This window comes from Schistocerca cancellata, chromosome 12 (assembly GCF_023864275.1).
Source record: "Schistocerca cancellata isolate TAMUIC-IGC-003103 chromosome 12, iqSchCanc2.1, whole genome shotgun sequence".
NCBI lineage: Eukaryota > Metazoa > Arthropoda > Insecta > Orthoptera > Acrididae > Schistocerca > Schistocerca cancellata.
In genome coordinates, this window is record NC_064637.1 from 169,471,962 (window position 1) to 169,494,941 (window position 22,980).

At 41.5% G+C, this 22,980-nt stretch overlaps 1 protein-coding gene across 8 annotated transcripts in view; it reads left to right on the forward strand.

Annotated features, from left to right (window-relative positions):
* The first annotated feature begins 269 nt into the window (after positions 1–269).
* LOC126109846 (uncharacterized) overlaps positions 270–22,980 on the forward strand; it is a 70,959-nt gene continuing 48,248 nt past the window's right edge. For 2 of the 8 annotated variants that reach the window (XM_049914911.1, XM_049914906.1), the window contains exons 1-2: positions 271–425; positions 20,352–20,416. In XM_049914911.1, coding sequence (XP_049770868.1) covers positions 386–425; positions 20,352–20,416 — 105 coding nt within the window. In that variant the 5' untranslated portion in view covers positions 271–385. Of the gene's footprint in view, positions 429–460; positions 785–20,351; positions 20,417–22,980 lie in introns of those variants that run through there. The other 6 variants (XM_049914910.1, XM_049914913.1, XM_049914905.1 and 3 more) reach the window with 6 other exon arrangements.

Sequence of the window (22,980 nt, forward strand, 5' to 3'; positions counted from 1 at the left end):
AGGGCAACAACACACCAAAAATACTTCGCTACAGTCGAATAATAAAAATCGAAAACGGACGATAATGTAAAGTGTATCTTGAAAATCATGTGAACAGCCGTCTGATGATGAACTTGCCAGTTTGAAATCGGTAACGGCGCTATTTATCTAAATAAATCGCAGAATTAATCGTGGCTGGTTGCTGTTTTCTTCTTTGTAAGAATTAACCTACATTAATTGTACAAAGCCACGGTCTCACCATGTCAGTTTTAAACAAACTAGCATCTCTTTGTGGTTCACTTTAAGATCTTTGACTAGATTACATGTCCGCGGGAAGTGTAAGTTGTACCGGTAATTAGATGAGAAATTGGTTGGTTGTCCAATAGAAGATAAATAGGCGAAGGAGATGGAAAGCCTCGAGGATGATGTTAAACAATTGAACAAAGGTGGTTAGTGTAGGCATATGTGGACGTATCTGGTTCTAAATGCGTGATTAGAAACACACATTGTCAGTTTTGCATAACTTTGGTGTCTGTTGATATTTGTGTGGATGGGTGCTACCTAGATTAATGCTGTTTGTTATGGTACTTTTCATTTATTTATTTACTTTTATTCATCCAAGGATCAACCTAAAACGATTTAGGATTTCAGAAAGTAACACAGTGATAATCATTAAGCCTAACAGATAATGCAGCATACAAACTTGCTTTAAGGGGATAGGTAGTTGTATGTTCCGTGAATTATTTTGCACGATCAGGCGTAAAGATGTGGAACGAGTCATTTTACCTTCACATTCTGAACATGTGTAAGGGTTTCTTTTTTTTTTTCTACAAAAATATACATAGATGTTGAGTTAGTAATTCCTACCCACAATCTTTTACACAATACAGTAATAGAAATTCTGGGAAATTGGAGAAGTCGTTAAGGAGAAAATTTCTCACTTTGCCTTAGATTTACACTTTGATGCCTGTCAGACATTTTATATCACTGGTAAGTGATCAAAAATATATATTGCAGAATTGTGGCAGCCCTTTTTGTGCTAAAGGCAACCTCAATGTGAAGTAATGAGTGTCATTTTTTCTAATGGTGCTGTAATTATGTACATCATTGTACCTTTTGAGCTGTAGGGGATTATTTATAACAAACTTTATGATGTAATAAATATACTGTAAAGCAGTAGTCAGAATGCCCAATTCCTTAAATGGGAGTCTAAAAGATGATCATGGGTGAGATAACATACTATTCTTGTAGCATGTTTTTGCCCAATAAAGACTTTCTTTGTCAAAGATTAGTTAGTTTGGAATATTATTCCATATGACATTATTGAATGAAAGTGTGCAAAATATGTCATCTTACTGATTTGTCTCCCTCTAATATTTGCAGTCATTCTAAGTGCAAATGTGGCTGACCTAAGTTGTTTTTTGAGTTCCAAAATGCGCTCTTTCCAATTCAAATTCTTATCAGTGCATGTGGACACCTATGAATATGGAGGTTTCTACCCAATTTATTATTTCCTCACCATGTGTTACACTAATTGTACTTGTAGTAACCCTAGATTTACAGAACTGACAGGAGTTGGGCCATATCCTAGATTACTGAAGTATCCTGAAATTTGCCTTAATGATCCAGGAGAACTGCTGATGGCTCCTGGACTGCTTCTGATCACTTGAAATAGAAAACAGTTCCACTAAGACACCAACTGATGACTTTTGGACGGAGAAAATTCTGCTGTGCCCCTTGAATCAGTTCCAGACTCCGCACTCGACTGTCCACCTGAAAAAACAGCAAACCGATTTTACTGCATTATATTTTGACGTATGAACCTTGGGAAAGCGAAATCATTACCATCCACTAAGTAACCTTTAATTGTGTAATATGCATTGCTTGTGATGAAAGTTTTAGCTGTCTTTGTTAAACAAATGTAGTTTAGTAATCTTTCTCACTTCCGTTGGCAGTCTTGTACAATTTTATCTGCTGATACAAAATAGTGTTTTGAGTTTTTATTTGTATTTCCCGGATCTACATCTTTATAGATACTCCACAAGCCACCATACAGGGCTTGAAGAGGGTACCCTGTACTAGTCACTACTAGTCATTTTATGTCCTGTTCCACTCACGATTAAGGCGAGGGAAAAATGATTGACCACATGTCTCCATATGAATCCCAATTTCTCGTATCTTATCTTTGTGGCCCTTACACGCAGTGTATGTTGGCAGCAGTAGAATCATTCGGTAGCCAGTTTCAAATGCTGGTTCTCTAAATTTTCTCAGTAGTGTTTCTCGAAAAGAATGTCACTTTCCCTCCAGGGATTCCCATTTTGAGTTCCCAAATCATCTCTGAAAGTGTTGTTTGAACCTACCAGTAACAAATGTAGCAGCTCGTCTCTGAATTGCTTTGATGTCTTCTTTCGTTCCGACCTGGTACGGATCCCAAACACTTGAACATTAACCAAGAATAGGACACACCAGTGTCCTATATATGGTCTTCTTTACAGCTGAACAATTTTTTTCCTAAAATTCTCCCAATAAACCGAAGTCATTAGTCTTCCCTACCACATTCTCATTCCACCTCATATTGCTTTGCAGCATTATGCACGGATATTTAAATGATTTGACTGTGTCTAGCAGGACACTAGCAATACTGTATCTGAATATGACATGTTTGATCTTCTTACTCAACCGCATTAACTTACAGTCTTCCACATTTTGGGCCAGCTGCTGCTCATCACACCACCTGGAAATGTTGTCTAACTCGTCTTGTATCTCCCTATAGTTACTCAACTGAGACACCTTACCGTACACCGCATCATCACCAGCAAAAAAACTTCAGATTGCTGCCCCTCCTGTCAGTTAAATCATTGCTGTATACAGAGAACAACAATGGTCCTATCTCACCTCCCTGAGGCATTTCCTGGCGATATCCGTGTCGCCGATAACACTTGCCACTGAGGACAACATACTGGGTTCCATTATTTGAGAAGTCTGTGAGCCACTCGCATATTTGTGAATTAATTCCATGTTCTCATGCCTTTGTTAAAAAGCCTGCAATGGGGCACCTTGTCAAATGTTTTCTTGGAAATCTAGACATATGGAATCTGCCTATTGCCCTTTATCCCTAGTTCTCAAGGATTCAGCAGCAAACAAGTTAGAGATATTGGTCTGTAATTTTTCAGGTCCGTTCTCTTATCTTTGTTATATACTAGTCACCTGCGCTTTTTTCCAGTTGCGTGGGACTTCTGTGCTGGGCGTGAGATTCGCGATAAATGCGAGCTAGGCAAGGGGCCAATGCCATAGAGTACTCTTTGTAAAATTGAACTGGGATTCCATCAGGACCTGGTGGTTTATTTGCTTTCAAATCTATCAGTTGCTTCTCTACACTAGGTATGCTTATTACCGTGTCGTCCATACGGTAGTCTGTCCGACGGTCAAATGACGATAATGTTTCTACGATTCTCCTGTGTGAACGATTTGTTGAACATGAAATTTAAAACTTCAGCTATCATTTTGCTATCTTTAACTGTCACGCCAGACTGGTCAACAAGGGACTGAATGGAAGCCTTAGACCCGTTTAACGATTTTATGTAAGACCGGAATTTTCTCTTGTTCTCTGCCAGTTCTTTTGCTAATGTGTGCCAGTGGTAGTTGTTCTATGCTACACGCATAGATCATTTTACAGATGCATGGATCTCCAGTAACTTTCGTCTGTCTTCATTTGTGTGTTCCCATTTGAACCAAGAATACAACAACCTCTGCTTTCTCAACATCTGTCGAATTTCATTATTAAACTGTGCTAGATCTTTTCCACCCTTTATCCGCATACTAGGCACACAACTCTCCAGGCCACAATTTACAGTCTGGTTAAACTCTGCCCATAATTCCTCTACATCCATCTTACTGAAACTAAGTGATGCCAGTTCACTATCTGAGATGTTAATAACTGCTTATCTGCTCTGTCTAGTAGAAACACTCTCCCAGCATTCGTGACTGATTTATTTAGTTCCATAATTGTAGTTGCTATTATGACATCATGAACGCTAATCCCCATTTCTATACTGACATTGTTGATACGCTATGGCCTATTTCTATCTGCAAGGTCTAAGATATGTCCATTGCATGTGGGCTGCCAAGCTAGCCGAGCAGCACAGTTTTCAGAAAACCTGTTCAAAAGTATTTCTCATGACTGCCTGCTGTATCCCCCACATTGAATCCGTAAACACCCCAGTCTGTACTTGGCAGGTTGGTCACCTCCAACCAGTATTGCATAATCTAGGTATTTACACACTATTGACCATAGACTTTCTTTGAATGACACTAGAACTGTCACACCAGAATCGGGTGGCGGTAAAAACATCCAACAATTAACTTGTTTCACGTACACCTTTTATACGCGACCAGATGACGTCACTGTCACAGTCTACTTCGACCTCAATAGAGACAATATTTTTGCCAACTGCAATAAATATAACTCCAAACTGACTCTTGTTCTAAGATTATGTATGGAACTATTAGTGCAATATTTATTAATGGGCCATTCTACGTCAAATCTTGCAGGTCATGTCACCCATCATGTCAGATTTTCATGAAACTTTGCACATTTGCTTATATTTATAAGAACTTGGCACAAAATCTTTTTCTCCAACAAAAATTTTTTTTGTATGGGGTTTTAAATGTAGTGATATTCTGATAACGGGGGTCTCCAAGAATGTCAAGGCAAAATGTTACCTACCTACATGACCAGAACTATGTGTTTATGAAGCTTCTGATTTGGAATATTTTTCATAAGTTAAGAGAAGTACAGACTTAACAGAGATGTAATTATGTAAGCATTAAAGTTTCAAAGAACAATGCACAAAAAAAATTAGTATATGTCACTTTCCAATTTCCGGAAAACATACAGACACATTGAAAAATACTTACATCACATTCTTCCAATCTGGTGGGAACTTATAATTGGACTTAAATATTTCCCTAGACAGTACACACTGTAATAAAATAAAATTATTAATGGGTTTTTGTATGAGTAGACACACAAATAAATCTGAAATCACAATACCTTGTGTTGTGATGAAAAAAGTAATTCTAAGGAAGATCATGCATACCTGGCACAGACTGCTTCAGATTTTCACAAAACATTTTCTACTTGTTACTTTCTGTACGGCAATAGTCAATGCAAACTTCATCTAGTTTGAGGGGAAAAATGTAAATATTTCACAAACGTAAATGGCGCAACAGAAGAATCGGGTGGCGGTAAAAATATCCAACAGTTAACTTGGTTTCACCTACACCTGTTTTGTGTGACCAGATGACATCACAGAAACTGTGTTGTTAGTATTGGGTTGCATTATTTTAGACAAAAATAATAACTATTATAATAGTTATAATAATAATAATAATAATATAATAATACTTGGGAATATAGAAAATCAACTTAAGCTGTTGTCCAAAAAAAATTATTTTTAAATATGTGAAACACTTTCTGACAGCTGATACAAGATTTATTTTTATTGAAACTCTGACATTGTTTAGAGAGAGAGAGAGGGGGGGGGGGGCAGGGAGAGATCATCATCATCCTGAGTTTTGATAGGTATTGGATGTTCATTTAACGTGTGTCACATCATTGTTCAGAAGGTCATTCATATCAGATTATGTAGACTGACAACCTGTAGTAAGGCTGCCTCATGAAAGTATAGAGCCAAAAGCTACAAATTTATTTGAAACATTTTCATTGCTTATTATTTATTTAGGGTGTCAAAATTAGAATCTTTAAACAACAATTATTCTAGCCAAGCTAGTGTTAATTTAAAATGTACATGTTCAGCATTGAAGATCCCTGAAACTCTGTTAACTTCATATCGTTCTCATTAAAGTAATACATTCTGCCTAATGATGTTGATTTAGGTACACTAACAGCACATAAAATGTTTTTCAAAGGCACAAAACAAGAGTCTTCCTTCGCAGGCCAAAAGAATGACACTGCTGGTCCATGTGGGTGGAGGAAAATGTAGTTTAATGCCTCCTTAATCACATCTGATGAAGACCTGTCATTATATACAGCTGCTGCAAAAGAATTTTGGTGAGGGCAAGTGCATGTCCATGTGGGGCATTTTCATTGAATGAAAAAATCAAGGAAGGCTTTTCAGAAGAAGTTACTCTTCTAATCTCCAAAGAATCACAAGAAAGTGATGTGTAATTGTGAAAATTCCTGGTACTAGGTATTGTGTAGGTTGTCAAAAATTTCTTCTCGAGGTTCTTACATAGGAAATCCACAGTGACGTTCTCTAAGAAATGGAAAAACATTTGTCGATATAGCTTTGCAGAAATCGTAAATGCTAGTTGAAGGCTAGCTCTCCTCAATATAAGTTTTATAGTTCCTCCCAAACCATCGCACACAGATGTACCATGACTAGTAGCAAAAAAGGATTGTTCAACATCAATTGAAAAATCGTTTTTGTGCTCACACAAATTTTTAAACCTTTTTCTATTCTTATATTGAGCAGCACATCCATCAGTGAAGTAATGCACTCTCTTCACTTGGTGGGCAATGCTCTGCCAGCCACTTAACCATTTCTTTCTGGGCAGCATTTACAAATCCTACATGATGTTCCATATCATCACTTATAAAGCAATGGTTTACTATTACCAGTTTACTTTTTTCATTTACCGCATAAGCTTACACGGGATGGATTGTACAGCTACTTCTTGTCCAGTGGTATGTCTGAATTTCATTCTGAATTACAAAACTGCAGTTTTCCACAGTCCATTAACAGAATTTCTTTTTCCAGGGTTAGATTTTCTTTCAATTTTTTTCAATGATTTTGACTGACATTTAGATATAAATGAGTGTGGTTAAAGTGCCTGTAATTCTGTTAGGCTACCAACAAACAGTTGCAGACTGCTTTGCCATTTCTGCCTGATGATCTGTGTTTACCCACTGGCTGAACTCAATTTCATAAGCAGCACCTTTGTAAGCTAATTTTTGTTTTAGTAATTCTGATAGTTTGTCATCAGTGGGACAATTATCACAGTGATTAACCATGTAGTTGTAGTATTCAGTGTCACATACAAGAAATTTTATAAGTTCTTTGTATGTTTCTTCAATGTGTGTCGCATTCAAAAGCAGTTTTATATTTTGGTGGATTCCCCCCCCACGCACGCACATGCCCCCCCCCCCCCCCCCCCCCCGCCCCACACACACACACACACACACTCACACTCTGAATGAGTGCCGACAGCACCAGCTAAAATACACCACTTCGGTCTTAGCGACCAAAATTTGGAAAGACTAATGTTAATGTTTGGATTCTCCCATTTAAAATAAGAGTACAGTTCTCTTAAGTTGCAAAGGATGAGTCTTTTTTGCATATACACATCATTCTGAGTGATAACTTTGTATTTTGCTCTTGGTAACATTCGAGTATATTCCTCATTTAGATAGAAATCAGTGACAATCTTTACCAATTCATCAGCAATAACTTCCCCCTTTTTGGTTTAGGAATGGATGAAATACCTATTTCTGTTTTCAGTTTCCAAGCCTGTCGAACCACATAATCACAAACACTGTATTCTGACATAATGTTTTCTTTTGTCCAAGAGGGTGGAGCCGAAGTTAAAATTTGAATTTTTTCAGGTATTCTTACACTGGCCACTTTTCTCTCATTAACAATATCATGTCATCAAAATCTTTCACTTTCTTAACAATTTCATCAGCAAATTTTTCTTCTCTACAGTCAGGATCTTCAATACTGCAACCTAATGCCCAGCACACTTTTCTTTCCAAAACTTGCTTCACATTCTCTAGCTGCTTTTCGCCATATGAAACCTTGCTGTGATTTGTAATGGAGTGAATTTTAAGGGAGAGCACCCCAAATCATGTAGTTCTATTTGCAGCCTCAATACTTTGACTCTGTAGTACCGATTTATGAAATGTCACCTCTGGGTCAGCGGCATCACTTTCATTTCTATCATTGATGTCAGTTTTCTGTTCACAAACCTTATGACACATTGTGTACAGTTTTTGGCCTGGTTTTACATAGATTCTATAAGCATTTAATTTTTTTAGTCAGAGACAAACTGACTTCAAAGATTTTTTAACTGTTTGTGTTTTTTGGAAGTATCACAAGAAGTTCTTTGATGACTTTCGAAAACTTTTAAGTAATAGTATCTGTGATGTCCACTTACAATAGGACTTTCTTGATCTTGTGGGAAGTTTATATTTAATCACAGCAATACCAAATCTCATTGGTCTTCACTCAGCTCTTGTATTTTTGTAGAGTTTTTATACTAAGGTACAGGTTGTAAAATGACATGATGTTTTTAGTAATTTTCCAACATTGCATGAATCACATTTTCCATTGAAATTAACTGAGCACTAATTCACTTAAAACGTAATTTATACAAGCACCACGACAAACAGATATGACCCATCTCGGAGAAAGACAGAGAGTAACTGAGGTCAAATAGTCTAAGTGTTGCATGCCACTTATTCTCAACCATGAATTTCAGCAATTATTTCATTGTTTTCATGTTGGCTGAACACATAAATCATATATATAATAATTTTTTAAAAAATACTTAATTAGTCAAATGAAAGGAAATAAATTTTCACACTTAAAGTTAACTTGCTTCCCCAGAATGAGTTATACTTAAATAGGCTACTTTGTTACCGTTGCATCTGAGGCAGTGAATGGCTGAACTTACTTGAAATGATCCTTTCCCGTCACAGCAAAAAGTATTTTGATTTCAGGTGTGTGTCAATTAGCAGAAGACATGTTAAAATTTTTATTTTATTAGAAAGCTTTCAATCTAAGGGATTATTTAACACCAAAATCAGGTTCTCAGTGGCTTGGAGAAATGAGATATAAGCATTTTTCCACGTCCTTGCACTTTTTCTGAAATCAAAAATTGACATATATAAATATTTTTAAAAAAGTTTCTTTGTAACTTTACTGCTTCAGTAACTGGATATTTGTTAACTATATGCCTTACTTAACTTCTGAAAAAAAAATCAAGTTAAAAGCTTCATAAACACTTGAATTATGGGCATTTATGTAGATAAATACTATTTTTGCACTGAAATTCTTGCAGAGCCTAGTTATCAGAATATCACTACCGTTAAAATTCGATATAAAATAAGTTTATAGTCTGAGACCAAAAATATTTTGCAGATGTTCCTATGTTGTAAGTACAAACAAATGTGCAAAGTTTTGTGAAAATTTGAGATAGAGGGTTACAAATCCTTGAATTATTGCATGTTTTGATGTGCAGTGACCCTAATATTTTCCCTAATGTGCACCACAGATTGTTATATGTACTCACTGGGTGCAGTAAGGATGCCCAATTTTTTAAAATCACTCTTTGCAATGAACCGGACTACTGCAGCCACTCCTTATTCTTATGGACTTTTCTGCTAGTTAAAAACTGTGTCCATGTTTTGTGCCTTCAGTCTTCAGAAGAAAATCCCATAGCTAAGAACTGAGTGTGTGTAGCCATAGTATGTCATTACAAGACATTGGCTGTGACAAACTGATGCTAACGCCGTAAGAGTGTAGCATGCTGATGAGTCTTTTTGCCACTGTCTTTGTTTTTCACTCCATATTAGCTGACAATTTATTTTCATCCCTATGCTATACAATCTATAGATTTATCACCTAAGCTTAAAATGACAGAGTTGCTTCCTCTATTTATTCTGAAAAGCGTACTGTTAGTTTTTTTTATTTCAACATTAATTTGTTATGTACAACTGTTCTAAATATCCTTGAGACTGTCATATGCTTTCTCTAATTGGAGTTCGGATGTTTTCCGAGCAAGACTGAAACCACTCGTATTCATTGCCTCTAATACCTAGTGCTTCTAGCTTGTCAGTAGTAGTTAATAGTCAAAAACCTTGGACAAGTCTAAGAAAATGCCTGTAACACAGTCATTCATTAATGATGTATTTACTCATGTAACTTATCAGCCTCTCTTTCATGATTTTCAGTTATTTTTGAGAATGAAGACAGCAGTGAAACTGGTCTGTAGTATTCATTCTTTGCAGCATTACTTTTCTCTTTGTACATATTTAGATATTCTGGAAAAAATACCTGAAGTGAAAGATTCATTTATGATGGTTGTTAATGTGGCTTGCATGCTATCTGTGCACACCTTCAGAACTGAGACAGTAACTTCACCTATGCCTGAAAATTTCTTGTTTACTTGTTGTACAGTCTTGCAAACGTAATGCTCTGTTGTGCAGATCGTCGTCATCATCATCATCATCATCATCATCATCATCATCGTCGTCGTCGTCATCGTCATCGTCTTTCTTGCTTCGTAAGCTATTGTGGGTGCTACATGTACTTACAAAATTTGATAATTCTGAAGAACTTTCCATTGTTCTACCCCCATCTTTTACTTGTATGTTGTTATGCCTGTGTCTGCCTTTTCGAGTTTCTTATTTTATAACCTCCTACATCACTTTGCTTTTATTTTCTGCAGTATATATTGTCACCTAGAAGAAGATGTAATTAGATGAACGACAAACACTAACTTCACTTAATGAAGGTTTGTTCAGTACTTGCACGTACAAGAGCGCAGAGCGAACTGCCTCCAGCCAGAATACATACAGTATATACACATTAAAACTGTGTGCCGGACCGAGACTCGAACTCGGGACCTTTGCCTTCCGCACGCAAGTGCTCTACCATATGAACTACGCAAGCACGACTCACACCTTGTGTTCACAGCTTTATTTCTGCCAGTACCTCGTCTCCTACCTTCCAAACTTTACAGAAGCTCTCCTCTGCCGAGGTCCGAAAGATTGCATGCCCCCAATGGTGTTCCGTTCCTTTTTCCGCTGACTTTTATCGGAGTGTTGGGATGCTGTTGTTTTCTACACCGATGGCTCTAAATCTGGTGATCGTGTGGGATATGCCTTCACATCCTCTGTTGGCACGGAAAATGATCTGCTACCACCTACATGTGGGGTGTTTACTGCGGAATTGATGGCAATTTTCCAGGCCCTTACCTTTATTAACCAGTCCCAACACAACCGCGTTTTGTTATGTACGGACTCAATGAGAGGCCTTCTGGCTATTGACCGGTGTTTTTCGCGCCATCCCTCGGTCTCGGCCATCCGTGAGCATCTCGCTAATCTTCACCGTGCTGCTTTTTCCGTTGACTTTCTTTGGGTCCCTGGACACGTGGGTATACCAGGTTATGAGCTTGCTGATCATTTGGCCGGGGAAGCAGTCACTTACCCCATGTTCTCTGTAACCCCTCCTGCAGTGGATTTGTGGCTTCACATCAAATCCCACTTTGCACAATCATGGGCCAACTCTTGGGAGGCTACCTCCCTGTCTAGTAAGCTTCGTGCGATTAAGGTGACATCAGGCCCGTGGCATTCTTCCTTTCGCCTCTCCCGAAAGGACTCGACCACACTGTGTCATCTCTGCATCGGCCATACCAGGCTGACCCATGGTTTTCTTTTGCGTAATGAGCCACCCCCACTTTGTGGTTGTGGAGCCTTCCAGTCGGTAGCCCACATTTTGGTGGAATGCCCCCTTCTTTTGGCCCTGCGTAGTAATTACAGACTTCCCCGCACTTTACCTTTGATGTTGGCTGACGATTCCTGGATAGTCGAACTGGTTCTCAGTTTCCTCTGGGAAAGTGGTTTTTATTCTCAGTTTTAAGGTTTTTAATCTCACTTTGGTGTTGCGGCAGGGCGGTGAGTGTTGGGGTATCTCCCACTGTAAGCTGTGTTTGGCGATTCCCGACTCCCCTCCCTGGCCGAGATCCTCTTTTCTTCCCCTTTTACTCTGTTTTTATCACTTTTTAGAATTGCTTAGTCTCCTTTTCCCATACGCACTTCTACATTCTAGCGGTTGAGAACACTTTTACGTCACAGGTGGTCTTGCCTCTACTGCTTCAGAGGTGGGATATTTCCTGTCTCTAGCATAGCCTTGGGGTTGCTCTCTTGCTGACTTACCTCATTTTGTTTTTACCATTGACGACACGACTGCACTTTTACGTTTTTTAGCCTTTTCCCTTTTATCGTTCTGACTTTTCTGAGATGTCAAACTATCTGAATGGACCACACTTGAAACAAGGTACTGATGACCTTGCTGTTTGGTCCCTTCAACCCCAATCGACCAACCATCATCACGAATTATTTGACATTATGTTGCTGACACACAGTATGCTCTCTGGCTTATTGGTTGATGGTCTGCAGTGCTAATCTGTGTTTCACCGTCGATTTGTCTAATTTGCTCTTCGCCTGTGGATTGAAGCATTCAGAGAACTCTTGAGGAATGGCAAGTAGCTTCTTCTGTTGTTCCTTAGTGAAATCTGGTGACAGTCGAGCTAGAATATCTTGTCTCGTAGTGATAGCGCCAATTTCACCCACAGACTCGGCACGGGAGGTTTCTGTGACGCTCAGCTGTTCTTCAGTTAACGGCTCAGAGTTTGCTACGCACATGCGTCTTTGAAGGGTCTGCAGTTCCTCGGCGACAGTTAACTATCCACAATTAACTGAATCCGTTCTTAAACGAGACGACAGAGGCTGGGATGACCGAGCTATTCTTCAGTGGTATGCTTTCCTTACATTCCACTATAAGACCCTTGCCTTGATGCATGGCACGACACATGACAGCTACCTTTCTAGCACTGACTGCAGAAATGATAACTTCATCCAGCATACGGTCTCTGCGCACTCGGATGCGCATCTTCCTGTACACAGTATCTCATCTTGTCTAGCATAATTTTTGAGCGACCACAGTCTATAATTGCCCGAGAAGCTTTCAAAAATTCCCATCCGAGAATGACGTCGTGACTACACTCTTGTAAGATGATGAATTCTGAGGGCTGTGTATAGCCACTTATACCCACACGAATAGTACATCTTCCTGTAGGTTTTACATATTTCCCACTAGCCACCTTCAGCAGAAATATTTTGTTGTCGATGAATACGGTCTGCAACTGGTGACGGTACTTCTCCGAAATGACTGAATATGATGCTCTAGAGTCCACGAGAGCTTGGGCTGGTTGGCCATCCGTGAGGATATCAACATAGTTTCCTATCATTTTTGTGGTGATCGACAGCGGAGGATTTTTCATTTCCGGCGGCCTCACCTCAGAAGAAGGCCGCACCCTTTAGTTTTCTGGGTTGCTGTGGCTACGTGATTGGTTGGAGCTTCTAAATGGTGATGGAGACCTTGATCGGTGTGTTGGAGCATCCTCTCCAGCAGCTAGCTTGTGGCGATGGTGACCTACGTCGTCCTGCACCCACATCTTCTTGTTCATCTTTGTCGTCCCAGAGTTGGCATCGACTAAGATCAGTCTGCTGTCTTCTGACGCGGGCGTCATCAAATATCCGCCCCACCTTTCTCGACAATAGCACACCACATGTCCCGGTCGCCTGTAGTTGAAACATACTCGGTCCTCCAGACGTCAGTCTTCCTTGATGCCCAAACAGGTTCCTCGTGCGGCACTGGAGGAACGTAACTCCGCCTGGGTCTCGACTTTTTCACCATTTTAAAGGGAAATGAAGGACGAGAGATTAGGTTCAATGTCTGATCCACTTCCTCACTTATGACCTCTTGAAGCGTCTTGTTTTTTTGCTCACCGTGCAATCCAAGTGCCTTCTGAACTTCCTCTCTCACTATCTGATGAACACTTGTGAAATCAGTTGCTTCCTGCGTCACAGACATCGATGCGACATTTGGAAGCTGTTCAAACTGCTTGAGTGTGATTCCTTTTTGGTGCTTTGTCTCGGTATACTGGCACCATTTTATGAAGTCATCTGCTGTCAAAACTTCCTTCAGGAGTAGGGCTTGATACATGTCCTCAGCAACACCCTTCATGAGATGTGCAACCTTATTTTCCTCCTCCATCCTAGGGACCACTGTTTCACACAGCACAAAGACGACTTGAATGTAGGCTGCTGTAGTTTCTCCTGGACCCTGTGCCCTGCACTTTAATTGATCTTGAAATTTGCACTTCTGTCGTGTGTCGCCAAAATACTTGCGCATTTCGTCCTGGAATATTTCCCAGCTTGTGAACATCTCGTTGTTCTCATACCGTTGCTTGGCAGTGCTCTCCAAGTAGGAAAACACATTAGCCAAACACATGGTGTCATCCCATTTGTTAAATTTGGCTATATGCTCATATACTTTCAGCCACTTGTTTGGATCTTGGCCATCATCACCAGAGAACTCGGAAGGATGTCTCACGTGGTGGCACACAGTTGCCGTCGTCGTAACATCCTCTTCTTCTTCTGTCTCCGGTAGATTGCGATCTGTTGAATATGGCTCGAACTCGGGTTTCTCACCGCATAAACGGCAGCTCTGTCGTGGCCTGATGGAAGCCACTGTGCCGTCGGTAATGTGCGCTATCACAAGTTCCAGTAACCAGCACCTAACGAACACTAACTTCACTTAACGAAAGTTTATTCAGCACTTGCTCATACGAGAGCGCGGAGTGAACTGCCTCCGGCCAGAACACATACAGTATATATAAAGCTACAGAATATTCCAGTACAATGATTCTTGACATTTGTGGATACTTCTAAAATGTACTCGAACAGTCCAGGTGAGTTTTGAACTCGCGATCCTCCATGCAGCAGTTTAGTATCATAACCACTATAGCACGGTGCTACTCAGCTTCTTCTGCGACAATATTAATTTGTCATCAGACGACTTTTTCGCTGCAAGTAGTATCCACCTTTGTATTTATACCTGTAATAGTACTTGACAAACTGTGGATCAGTGGAGTACTTTTGAAAGAAAGTGAGACATTTGTGTCAGTGAGGACTTTCGAATACCCATAACTGTCCATCTCCCTTCTTTATCTGGAGCAGAAGAAATGGATACTTTTGGAATTGTCATTCCAAAAAAATTAATTTAAACAATGCGTGAAATTTAGAGTGTTTAGCTTCTATATCAATTTCCGTATGCTCTTCGTCCCAGTTTTGATCTGCCGATGACCTAAAAGTCTTAAGATTTGAGAAAATCCTTTTGTAGGCTTGCAGTTTTGCATGTTTATCTGACAGTAATGATCCGAAATTCCGAGATTTCATGTAAACACTTAAAATTTTCCCTGTAAGTACCTGCTCTAAAGTTGAAGCTGCACCGTTTGAAAACCTTATAGCAGTGTTTCCCAGTTGTGCCGCATCAGAAGTGCTCACAAATGTTTGGGAAGCTGTTACTAATGTCCCCCTCAACATCTGTGTTAATATCCATGTCTCCATGTATTATTATGCTGGTTTCAGGGGCTGGGACCCTTTCCAGAACTTCAGTTAATTTGTTGACGAAAGTGTTCACATTACCAGTAGGTGAATGGTAAACACACAGAATGATTAACTTCTTATAGACATCTAGGTTTGTTGCTTCAGTGACTGGCAATTACGTTAATTGTGGTCAGATTTTCTCAAGCTTTAAAGCTAATATAGATACATGATCCCCACCCTTTAAGGCAGACCTACATTAGCAACTTGCACAGATAACTGAATTGCTACATAATAATTTGTGCAGTTTTGATTTTCTCTGTATACTCGATTATTAAAGGCTAATGTTTTTAATCTCCTTTCGCCTGGTGGTTTTGTACAGCACAAACATTCTTCAGTCTTTGAGAAGTGGTTATAAAGCTGCAGGAAAGTAAATTTTGAAGAGGACCATACCACTGGATGTTCATCCTACAATTATTTTTCAACAGCACCAGAAAAGTGTGTGCTCGAATTGGAATAGTGCTGTTTCTCATTGCATTAGATAACAGTGCACGTGTTGTCTGCCAATTTTGTTAACTTCGTGTCTCGGAGAGACAACAGTTCGAATCCCATCCGGGATTAGCTATTCCGTGGTTTTCCTGTGTCGATAAAAAGAGCTAGATGATTTCTTTAATAAGGATTCAACCAATTTTGTATCGGAAATATATACTTGCCAACAACAGAGTGAAATGTCCAAATTTCCTGTCGATTTTTTTAATACTTTGTCATTTGTTGTATGTAACCCATCCAGGGATCTTATATTGTCCTAGGCATTCTGTTTGTAGTATGCTCTCAATTTGCTAAAAAACTTTTTTTGTTAGAAGTTTTAGCTGTTGGTGGTACGTTAAGCATTTATTCTTTTAATTTAAGCATTTATTCTTTTAAAAGAAAAATTTCTGTTCCCACCCTATTATGCAGTTTTTCAGTGCATAAAACTTAACATTTTATGTAAGTCTGAAGTTTTATTTGACTTCATGCTGAACTCTGAAATCTAAGAATACTTCATTTTGTAGAAATCTGACTTAGCCTAATTTGTTTTGTATAGTCGTGGACCATGGCCATCAGCTGTTTTACTGTGGTGGTAGTAGAATGTGTAAGCATTCTCAATCTAGTTTGCCAAGAACTAAATCAGCCTTTGTACTGTGTTTACCCATTGAAAATGAGGGGATTTCTTCCTTTATTCACTTTGTTTTTAATGTAAAAGTAATGGTCATGTGGGTCTGCCATTGTATTTGCTTCTTCTTCGGGAGTAGGCATATTACTGTTGCTGTACTAGCTTCAGTTGACCTTAGATGGGAACGTTAAAGACCTTTGTACCTTAGCAATATCTGAGTAGTGTGGGATGGGTACTTGAAGAAAATGTGCGTGTTGCAGGAAGATGAGCAGAGGAAACTGTGAACAAATCCTAACTTTTTCCACAACTGGATGTTGAGAACAGAATGGGTGTGAATGAAGTTACGTAAATGTTCCTTGTTTACATTCCTTATAGTGCAACTAAAGGGAGGTTTATCGTTATGACTTTTCTCACAAAATCATTCATATACAAGAAACTGCATGCATTCCTTCACTGATAAGTCACCTCACCTCATTTAAATATCTCATTATCACCATTTGGAGTTAACGAAATTGAATGTCTTGCAAATCTCTTAATCATAAAGGCGAATGGTAGATTATGGTTTATTTTGATTATTATCCTCTGTAAAATCCCTGCTATAATTATTATTGTCCTAGCAGTATTTCCATAATAAAGTCCAAACATTCCAAATTAATGAACTGTAACTGCTTCACGTAAGATACTGTAATAACTTCAAGTTGAACAAATATATTTCAAGGAAGACGCAATACATGAAAGTCACAGATCAAGTAAACAGAGTAAAACGTGTATACGCTTAAACAGTCAAATCATAATGGCATCCAAGTCCAGTGGCCGCTGGCTGCCTGCCTGCCTGCCTGCTTAGGTGGCGCTGCTGCTGCATGGCTGGCGGACAGCACCGCATGTAGAGGATGCGCGTAACTGCGCAGAGGCACTTTGAAAGATCAGCGAGTCACAACACTTTTGCTCCCTTTGAATTTTTTGCACAGGTCTTGATGTAGGTGGCCTGTAGATTGCTAACGTCCATAGGTGTTGCTTGACTGGCCGCAAAGTCTCGAGGAGGAGGAGGAGGCTTCCCGTACGGATGGAAGTGTCCCCGATGATAACGGGTCGAGATGACAGGAGACGTGGGGGTTGAATCTGCTGGGGCCCCGTGCACCAATTTGCCCATTGTGGCAAGTCCGGTTGTTATAACAGGAGACACGGGCGATGTGTCCGCGTCCGTAGGAGAAGGAGACGAGTAGAGTTGCACCGACAGATGACGGTCATCTGGTTCCTGCACGGGCACGTCTCCTGGTGGCGTCAGTTCTTGTGCTGGCACCGATATGATGGTGAGAGGACAGCGTTGTGAGTAATGAGAGATTCCAGTATCCCGAGCATCAGGTATAGCTGAAGGTGGTGTAGCGGCATCCGGAAAAGGCGTTACCGGCACAAGAGGCCGAAGCTGGTCCGAATGACGCACTGCAACACCCGAGTCCGTCTGGATTTCATACAGGCGTCGGCCACGGTGTCGTAAGATGGGGCCAGGACTCCATTTTGGCCGCCTGCCATATCCCCGTACCCGTACGAGGTCGTCGGCGGTGAACCAGCCGAGCGAAGGCACCCGCGGCCGTGAGGTGGAAGGCCGCAGAAGATGAAGTAGCGTGCGGGGCTGTCGGCCGTGTAAGAGCTCAGCCGGGCTGTGGTCGCCTGTGGGGGTGAAACGGTAAGAAGCCAGAAATTGGAGAAGCGCATCATCAGCAGAAGAAGTCAGGAGTTTCCTCATCTGAGCCTTAAATGTGCGGACCAGTCGTTCAGCCTCACCGTTTGACTGTTGATGGAACGGAGGGGCCGTGACATGCGTGACGCCGTCACAGGTACAAAAATCCGCAAAATCGGAAGAGGCAAATTGCGGACCATTATCAGTAAAAAGATTAGAGGGAAGGCCTTCCAAAGAGAAAATGCGAGCTAGAGCATTGGTGGTTGCCGCGGTGGTAGGTGACGGCAATTATGTCCGTATGAAAGGTTGTGTGTCTTATTATAGCGTATGTTCTTACACCTCTTTTTCCAAATTTATTTGGGCTTTTGTTGTTGGCTCCAGCCTCATTGCACGAGTGTATCACCATAGTCTGGATGTGCTGTTTTAGTCCAGAAGGGATGTCCCGAGTCGTGCCTGCTGCCTCACCTCCTCATTCCTTAACTTCTTCTGGCTGTTGGTCGAAGAAGTTTAATTTCTGATGCCTGCAGTCTCTGGGAAACTCTTTGTGAGGCTGCATGCTTTAGTACCCTAGATCAATATTGGTATGAAGTAGCTATTTTACATAATTAATGGTACTTTTTCAGGAATCTGGAGCCTGTGAAAGGATTCTCACTTATGTGCAGAATTCAGCAACTACACAGTGTCGGTAATCTACTGAGATGCAGAAAACTGTACATACACTCTCACTGGTGATACACTTTCACACTTCCCAGATGTCCATTTCTGTTGACTGCCATCATCACCGTCTTGGTCTCATTGATGTGGAAGCTGTATTCCTGGAACTGGGATTTCCTTATTTTGAGCCTGGTCTGAACTTTCTCATCTGTTTCACCCCAAGATCATATCAGCAAAGGCAACTCCATTAAGTTCACAAAAACTTTTCTTGATGTTCCGTATTATGTCATCCAGAACGGTGCTGAACAGTTGTGGGGGCAATGTATGGTCTTGTTGAGTTCCACCCTTCATCTGAAACCGCAAAGACCGCCCCTCGGCAACTCGTACACAGCTAACAGTCTCGCACGACATCACCAGTCCGTGACGTACGTCTCTTTTTTCCTCAGGCACTTCCAGATCTGTTCCCTTGTAGCACTGTGGTATGCCTCCTTTACATCTAGGAACACAGTTAACAGGTTCTTGCCTTTCTCCTGGTATGTTTCCATCAGCATGCAGATACTAAAAATTAGATCCACTATTGCCCGTCTTGCAGCTGCAATTCTATTGTTGTTCTCTATCTTTCCTCTGTGATTTTTTTCCATAGTTTACACCTTGTGTGACAGCTGAAGTACTCCCCTTTTAGTGAGTTTCAGTAGTGAAGGTGAAAAAATTTGCATTATTGTAAATTGAAATTCATACTGTAATAATTGTTTTAACAATAAACTTTACATGACGTTAAATTCATACATAATTGAATTATAACTTCCCTTCCACTTCCCTCCAGTTCTAATGGTTTCTTATGACAATTCATGTTTTATGTAAATTACTTCTGTTTCAGTTTATACTGAAGATATGACTGTGATATTTTCTTACATTACAAACAATAATTGTACAATTTATGACCAATTAAAATAATTTCTGTATATGACTAAATATCGTTAAGAATAATTATGCATGTTGGAATGTAAACATATAAACTTTAAACATGAATATATGGGGTGATACATTTTGGAGTACTGCTCATCTGATAGTCATCAGGCTGCATTTATTTTAAAATGCAACTGTGTAATTTATAATGGCATCATTTGGTCTGAGAGTAGTAGATATGCATATTAAATTTAGACATATTGTAGATTGCAGTGCAAGCTGTTAGCTTTGATTGGTGACTACATAAAAAAATATGGCGAAGTGATGTCTTATAATCACTCGCTTTTATTAATGTGTTGGGACCGAGAGGGAATATGGGGATTTTACGCGATTGTGCTTGATATTGACGCCTTCAGACAAATTAATAGCATAAACATGGTAGAATATGTGGCACATGGATTTCTCTCTCTTTCTTTTTAATATATAGATTCTTGCTTCCTGTATATCACTCGTAGATCAAAATGGTAAAAGAAACTGATGCATGTAAACAAACAGTGTGGGCAGGTGTTTGGTGATGACATTAATAAACAGAGTGGAGCAAGCAACATTGTGTGTGTGTGTGTGTGTGTGTGTGTGTGTGTGTGTGTGTGTGTGTGTGTGTGTGTGTGTGTGTGTTTGTGTTTTTGTGTGTGTGTGTGTGTTTGTGTTTGTGTTTGTGTTTGTGTTTTTGTTTGTTTTCTGTTATGTATATTTTCTTCCCTTTTTGTAGTTATTTTAAATTTCAGGTGTTGTGGAGTTGGCTCTTGCACACGGGTTTTTTGAGCCAGCTGCAGGAGGTGTGCAAACAGAGGTATGGCTTTTGGAAACTGTGTTTGTATATTGATGCAATATTCTGCTCATATGTGGTACAAAAACCCTAAGGAGATCTAGTAGCACATAGTCACTGTGTTGAACAAAATCATCCAGCTAATTTCTCCGATTACTGGTACTGGAAAAGATTACAATGTGGAGTTCATAATATTGAGTTGCCTGCTCGGAATGTGTCACTTACAAAGTTCGTACTGTAAGTTTGCAGTTGTGTGTCTAACTGATGTAACTGGAAAACTACAAAACCTGGAGTAACTCATTAGAAGAAAAGCTGCCAAGTGTTTAAAGTACTTGTTAGGTTTTACAGTTCTGTACAGTTGTGCAAAATAGCCTTTCATTTTTTGAGATAGTGGATGTGTCACAACCGTCAATTTAGGGAATCGAAGAACAGTTAATGCAGAACGGTATACTATATGACACACTATTTGCCCATACTCGCTGACAAAATCGGGAGAATTTTGTGTTATTTTTTTTGCTCAGTGCCCCCCTCCCTCAGGGTTCTCGAGGTTCTTTTCTGCGTTTGCATGTGGCAGCCCATTATTTGTACCTGGGCTGCATTTCCTTCATCCTGCCCCTCCCTCACTGTCCTCACATCCTCCCCCACTGCCCCCTCCTTCCCCTCTTTCGGTGTTCTAATTTATGTAGACATTGTTATCCACCTGGTTCTCCGTATTGCTTGTTCCTCCTGCCTGTTCTATCATCTTTTCTGGTGTTTAGGTCCCTACTCGAGGTTTCACCTCCACTTCTAAATTCCTGTTTTCAGTGTGAGCCATTTGGGGAAGAACTCCCTACCTAGCGCCTGCGGTGTGGATTGCTTTCCCCTTTCCTTCCCCGTCGTAGCCCCTCTCCACTGCGCGAGGTCACCGGCACGTGTAGGCAGTCCTGTTGTGGGCGTGTTATGTACCCGTCTGGCTGAGCCCCCTGACACTACCGGTACACAAGCTGTTCCCTCCGCACGAGTGCCGAGGAGTGGTTGCTCGTCTTCCTGGAGTGTCAGTACTGCTGGCAACAGCTGCCTCTGCCAGGTAGCCCTGGCTGTGGCCGGGTGGTGCCCACGGGGAGAGCCCGATCGGAGTGGGCGGTACCGGGGCAGATACTTGCTGTGTGAAGCGTATCGGGCTGCAAAAATCTGGCCGTTCTCAGCCGTCTGTTCGAATGGTGAAGGATCACTGAATGTCGCTTTGTGTGACCCGGCAGCCTTTCCTTCCCTGGCTACATTGTGGCGAGAGGGCCGTGCTCACCGTCTCGGGACGAAACACTTTCCCCGCTACCTCATTTGTACTACTACAGACGGGGTCATATTCGCCACCACAAATAGAATATTGAGGACGAGTTTGGTGAAATGGAATCTCTCGGCAATATGCAGTCGGGCTTCCTGTTGACGAAAGCTTCGTCTGCCACCCGATCTGCAGCTCTTTTCGATTGTGATCGTTTCGGCAATGTCCGTTTCCGCTCACCGATCTGAATGCGGTCCACGGAGTCATTTTTCGTAGGGATCTCACCCTGCCAGCTGACGACGGACTCCAGGGAATCTGGAGTGACGCGGCATTCATTTTGTTCGACGTGCGAAGAAATTTTTGCTTTAAAGGGGAATACCTCCCAGAGAAGGTGAAGGTTACGTGCTACAGATGCGATGTGAAGCCGTACGTCCCACCACCCCCGAGGTGCTTTCGGTGCTCGAGTTTTCGGCATACATTTTCCCACCGTACGGCGGACCCTCGGGGTGGTGACTGTGGACACGCGGTCCACGAGGGAAGCCCCCGTATTCTGCCACCCGTGTACGTCGATTGTCACGACCGCCACTCCCCTCGCTCACTAGATTGCCCAGCTTACAGGAGAGAAAAGATGATCTAGGAGTGAAAGTCCCCGGATTGCCCATCTTACACTGAGGCTCGCCAAAAGCACGAGAGACTCCATCCGGTGTCACTTTCTTCAACTTTTTCCTCCGTTACGTCCTTTCCCGCTCCTGCCTTTTCCGTATCCCCGCCCCGTCCCGTTCCCCTCTCCCTCCCTCGCCGTTCCCGTGACTCCCCTCCGGGTGCCGCTCCCCCTCCCCAGCCGGATTGCCCTCCTTTGGCACTTGGCGGTGGTGTGGCTCCCCCCGGAATCCCTCTCCCCGGCATCTCTCGGACTGGAAGCCTTCTATCGCAACTCGGCCACGAGACACCCCATCTGCGTGCCCCCTAGTCGCCTGCTCTCTTCTGGATATTGCAGAAGCCTGTGCTCCCTCTGTGCCCTGCCCTCCTCCACCTCTTAAAGAGAAGGAGAAACACAAGTCCCAGGACAAGAATCCCCCCCCCCCCCCCCCCCATGCAGTGCCCCCAGATATACCATCTCGCCTCGCAACCGGAGCCTACGGATGTCATCCGATCCTTGTCAGCGTAGCGGTCGCGCGGTTCCAGACTGAAGCGCTTAGAACCCCTCGGCCGTGTCTTCTCTCGGGACGGTTCCCCTTTGCACATCGGTGCCACTCGTGGCACCTTTACTGCTAACGATCTCCCCCCCCCCCTCCCCACGCTCCCGTGACGTCCGTACATTGGTCACCCC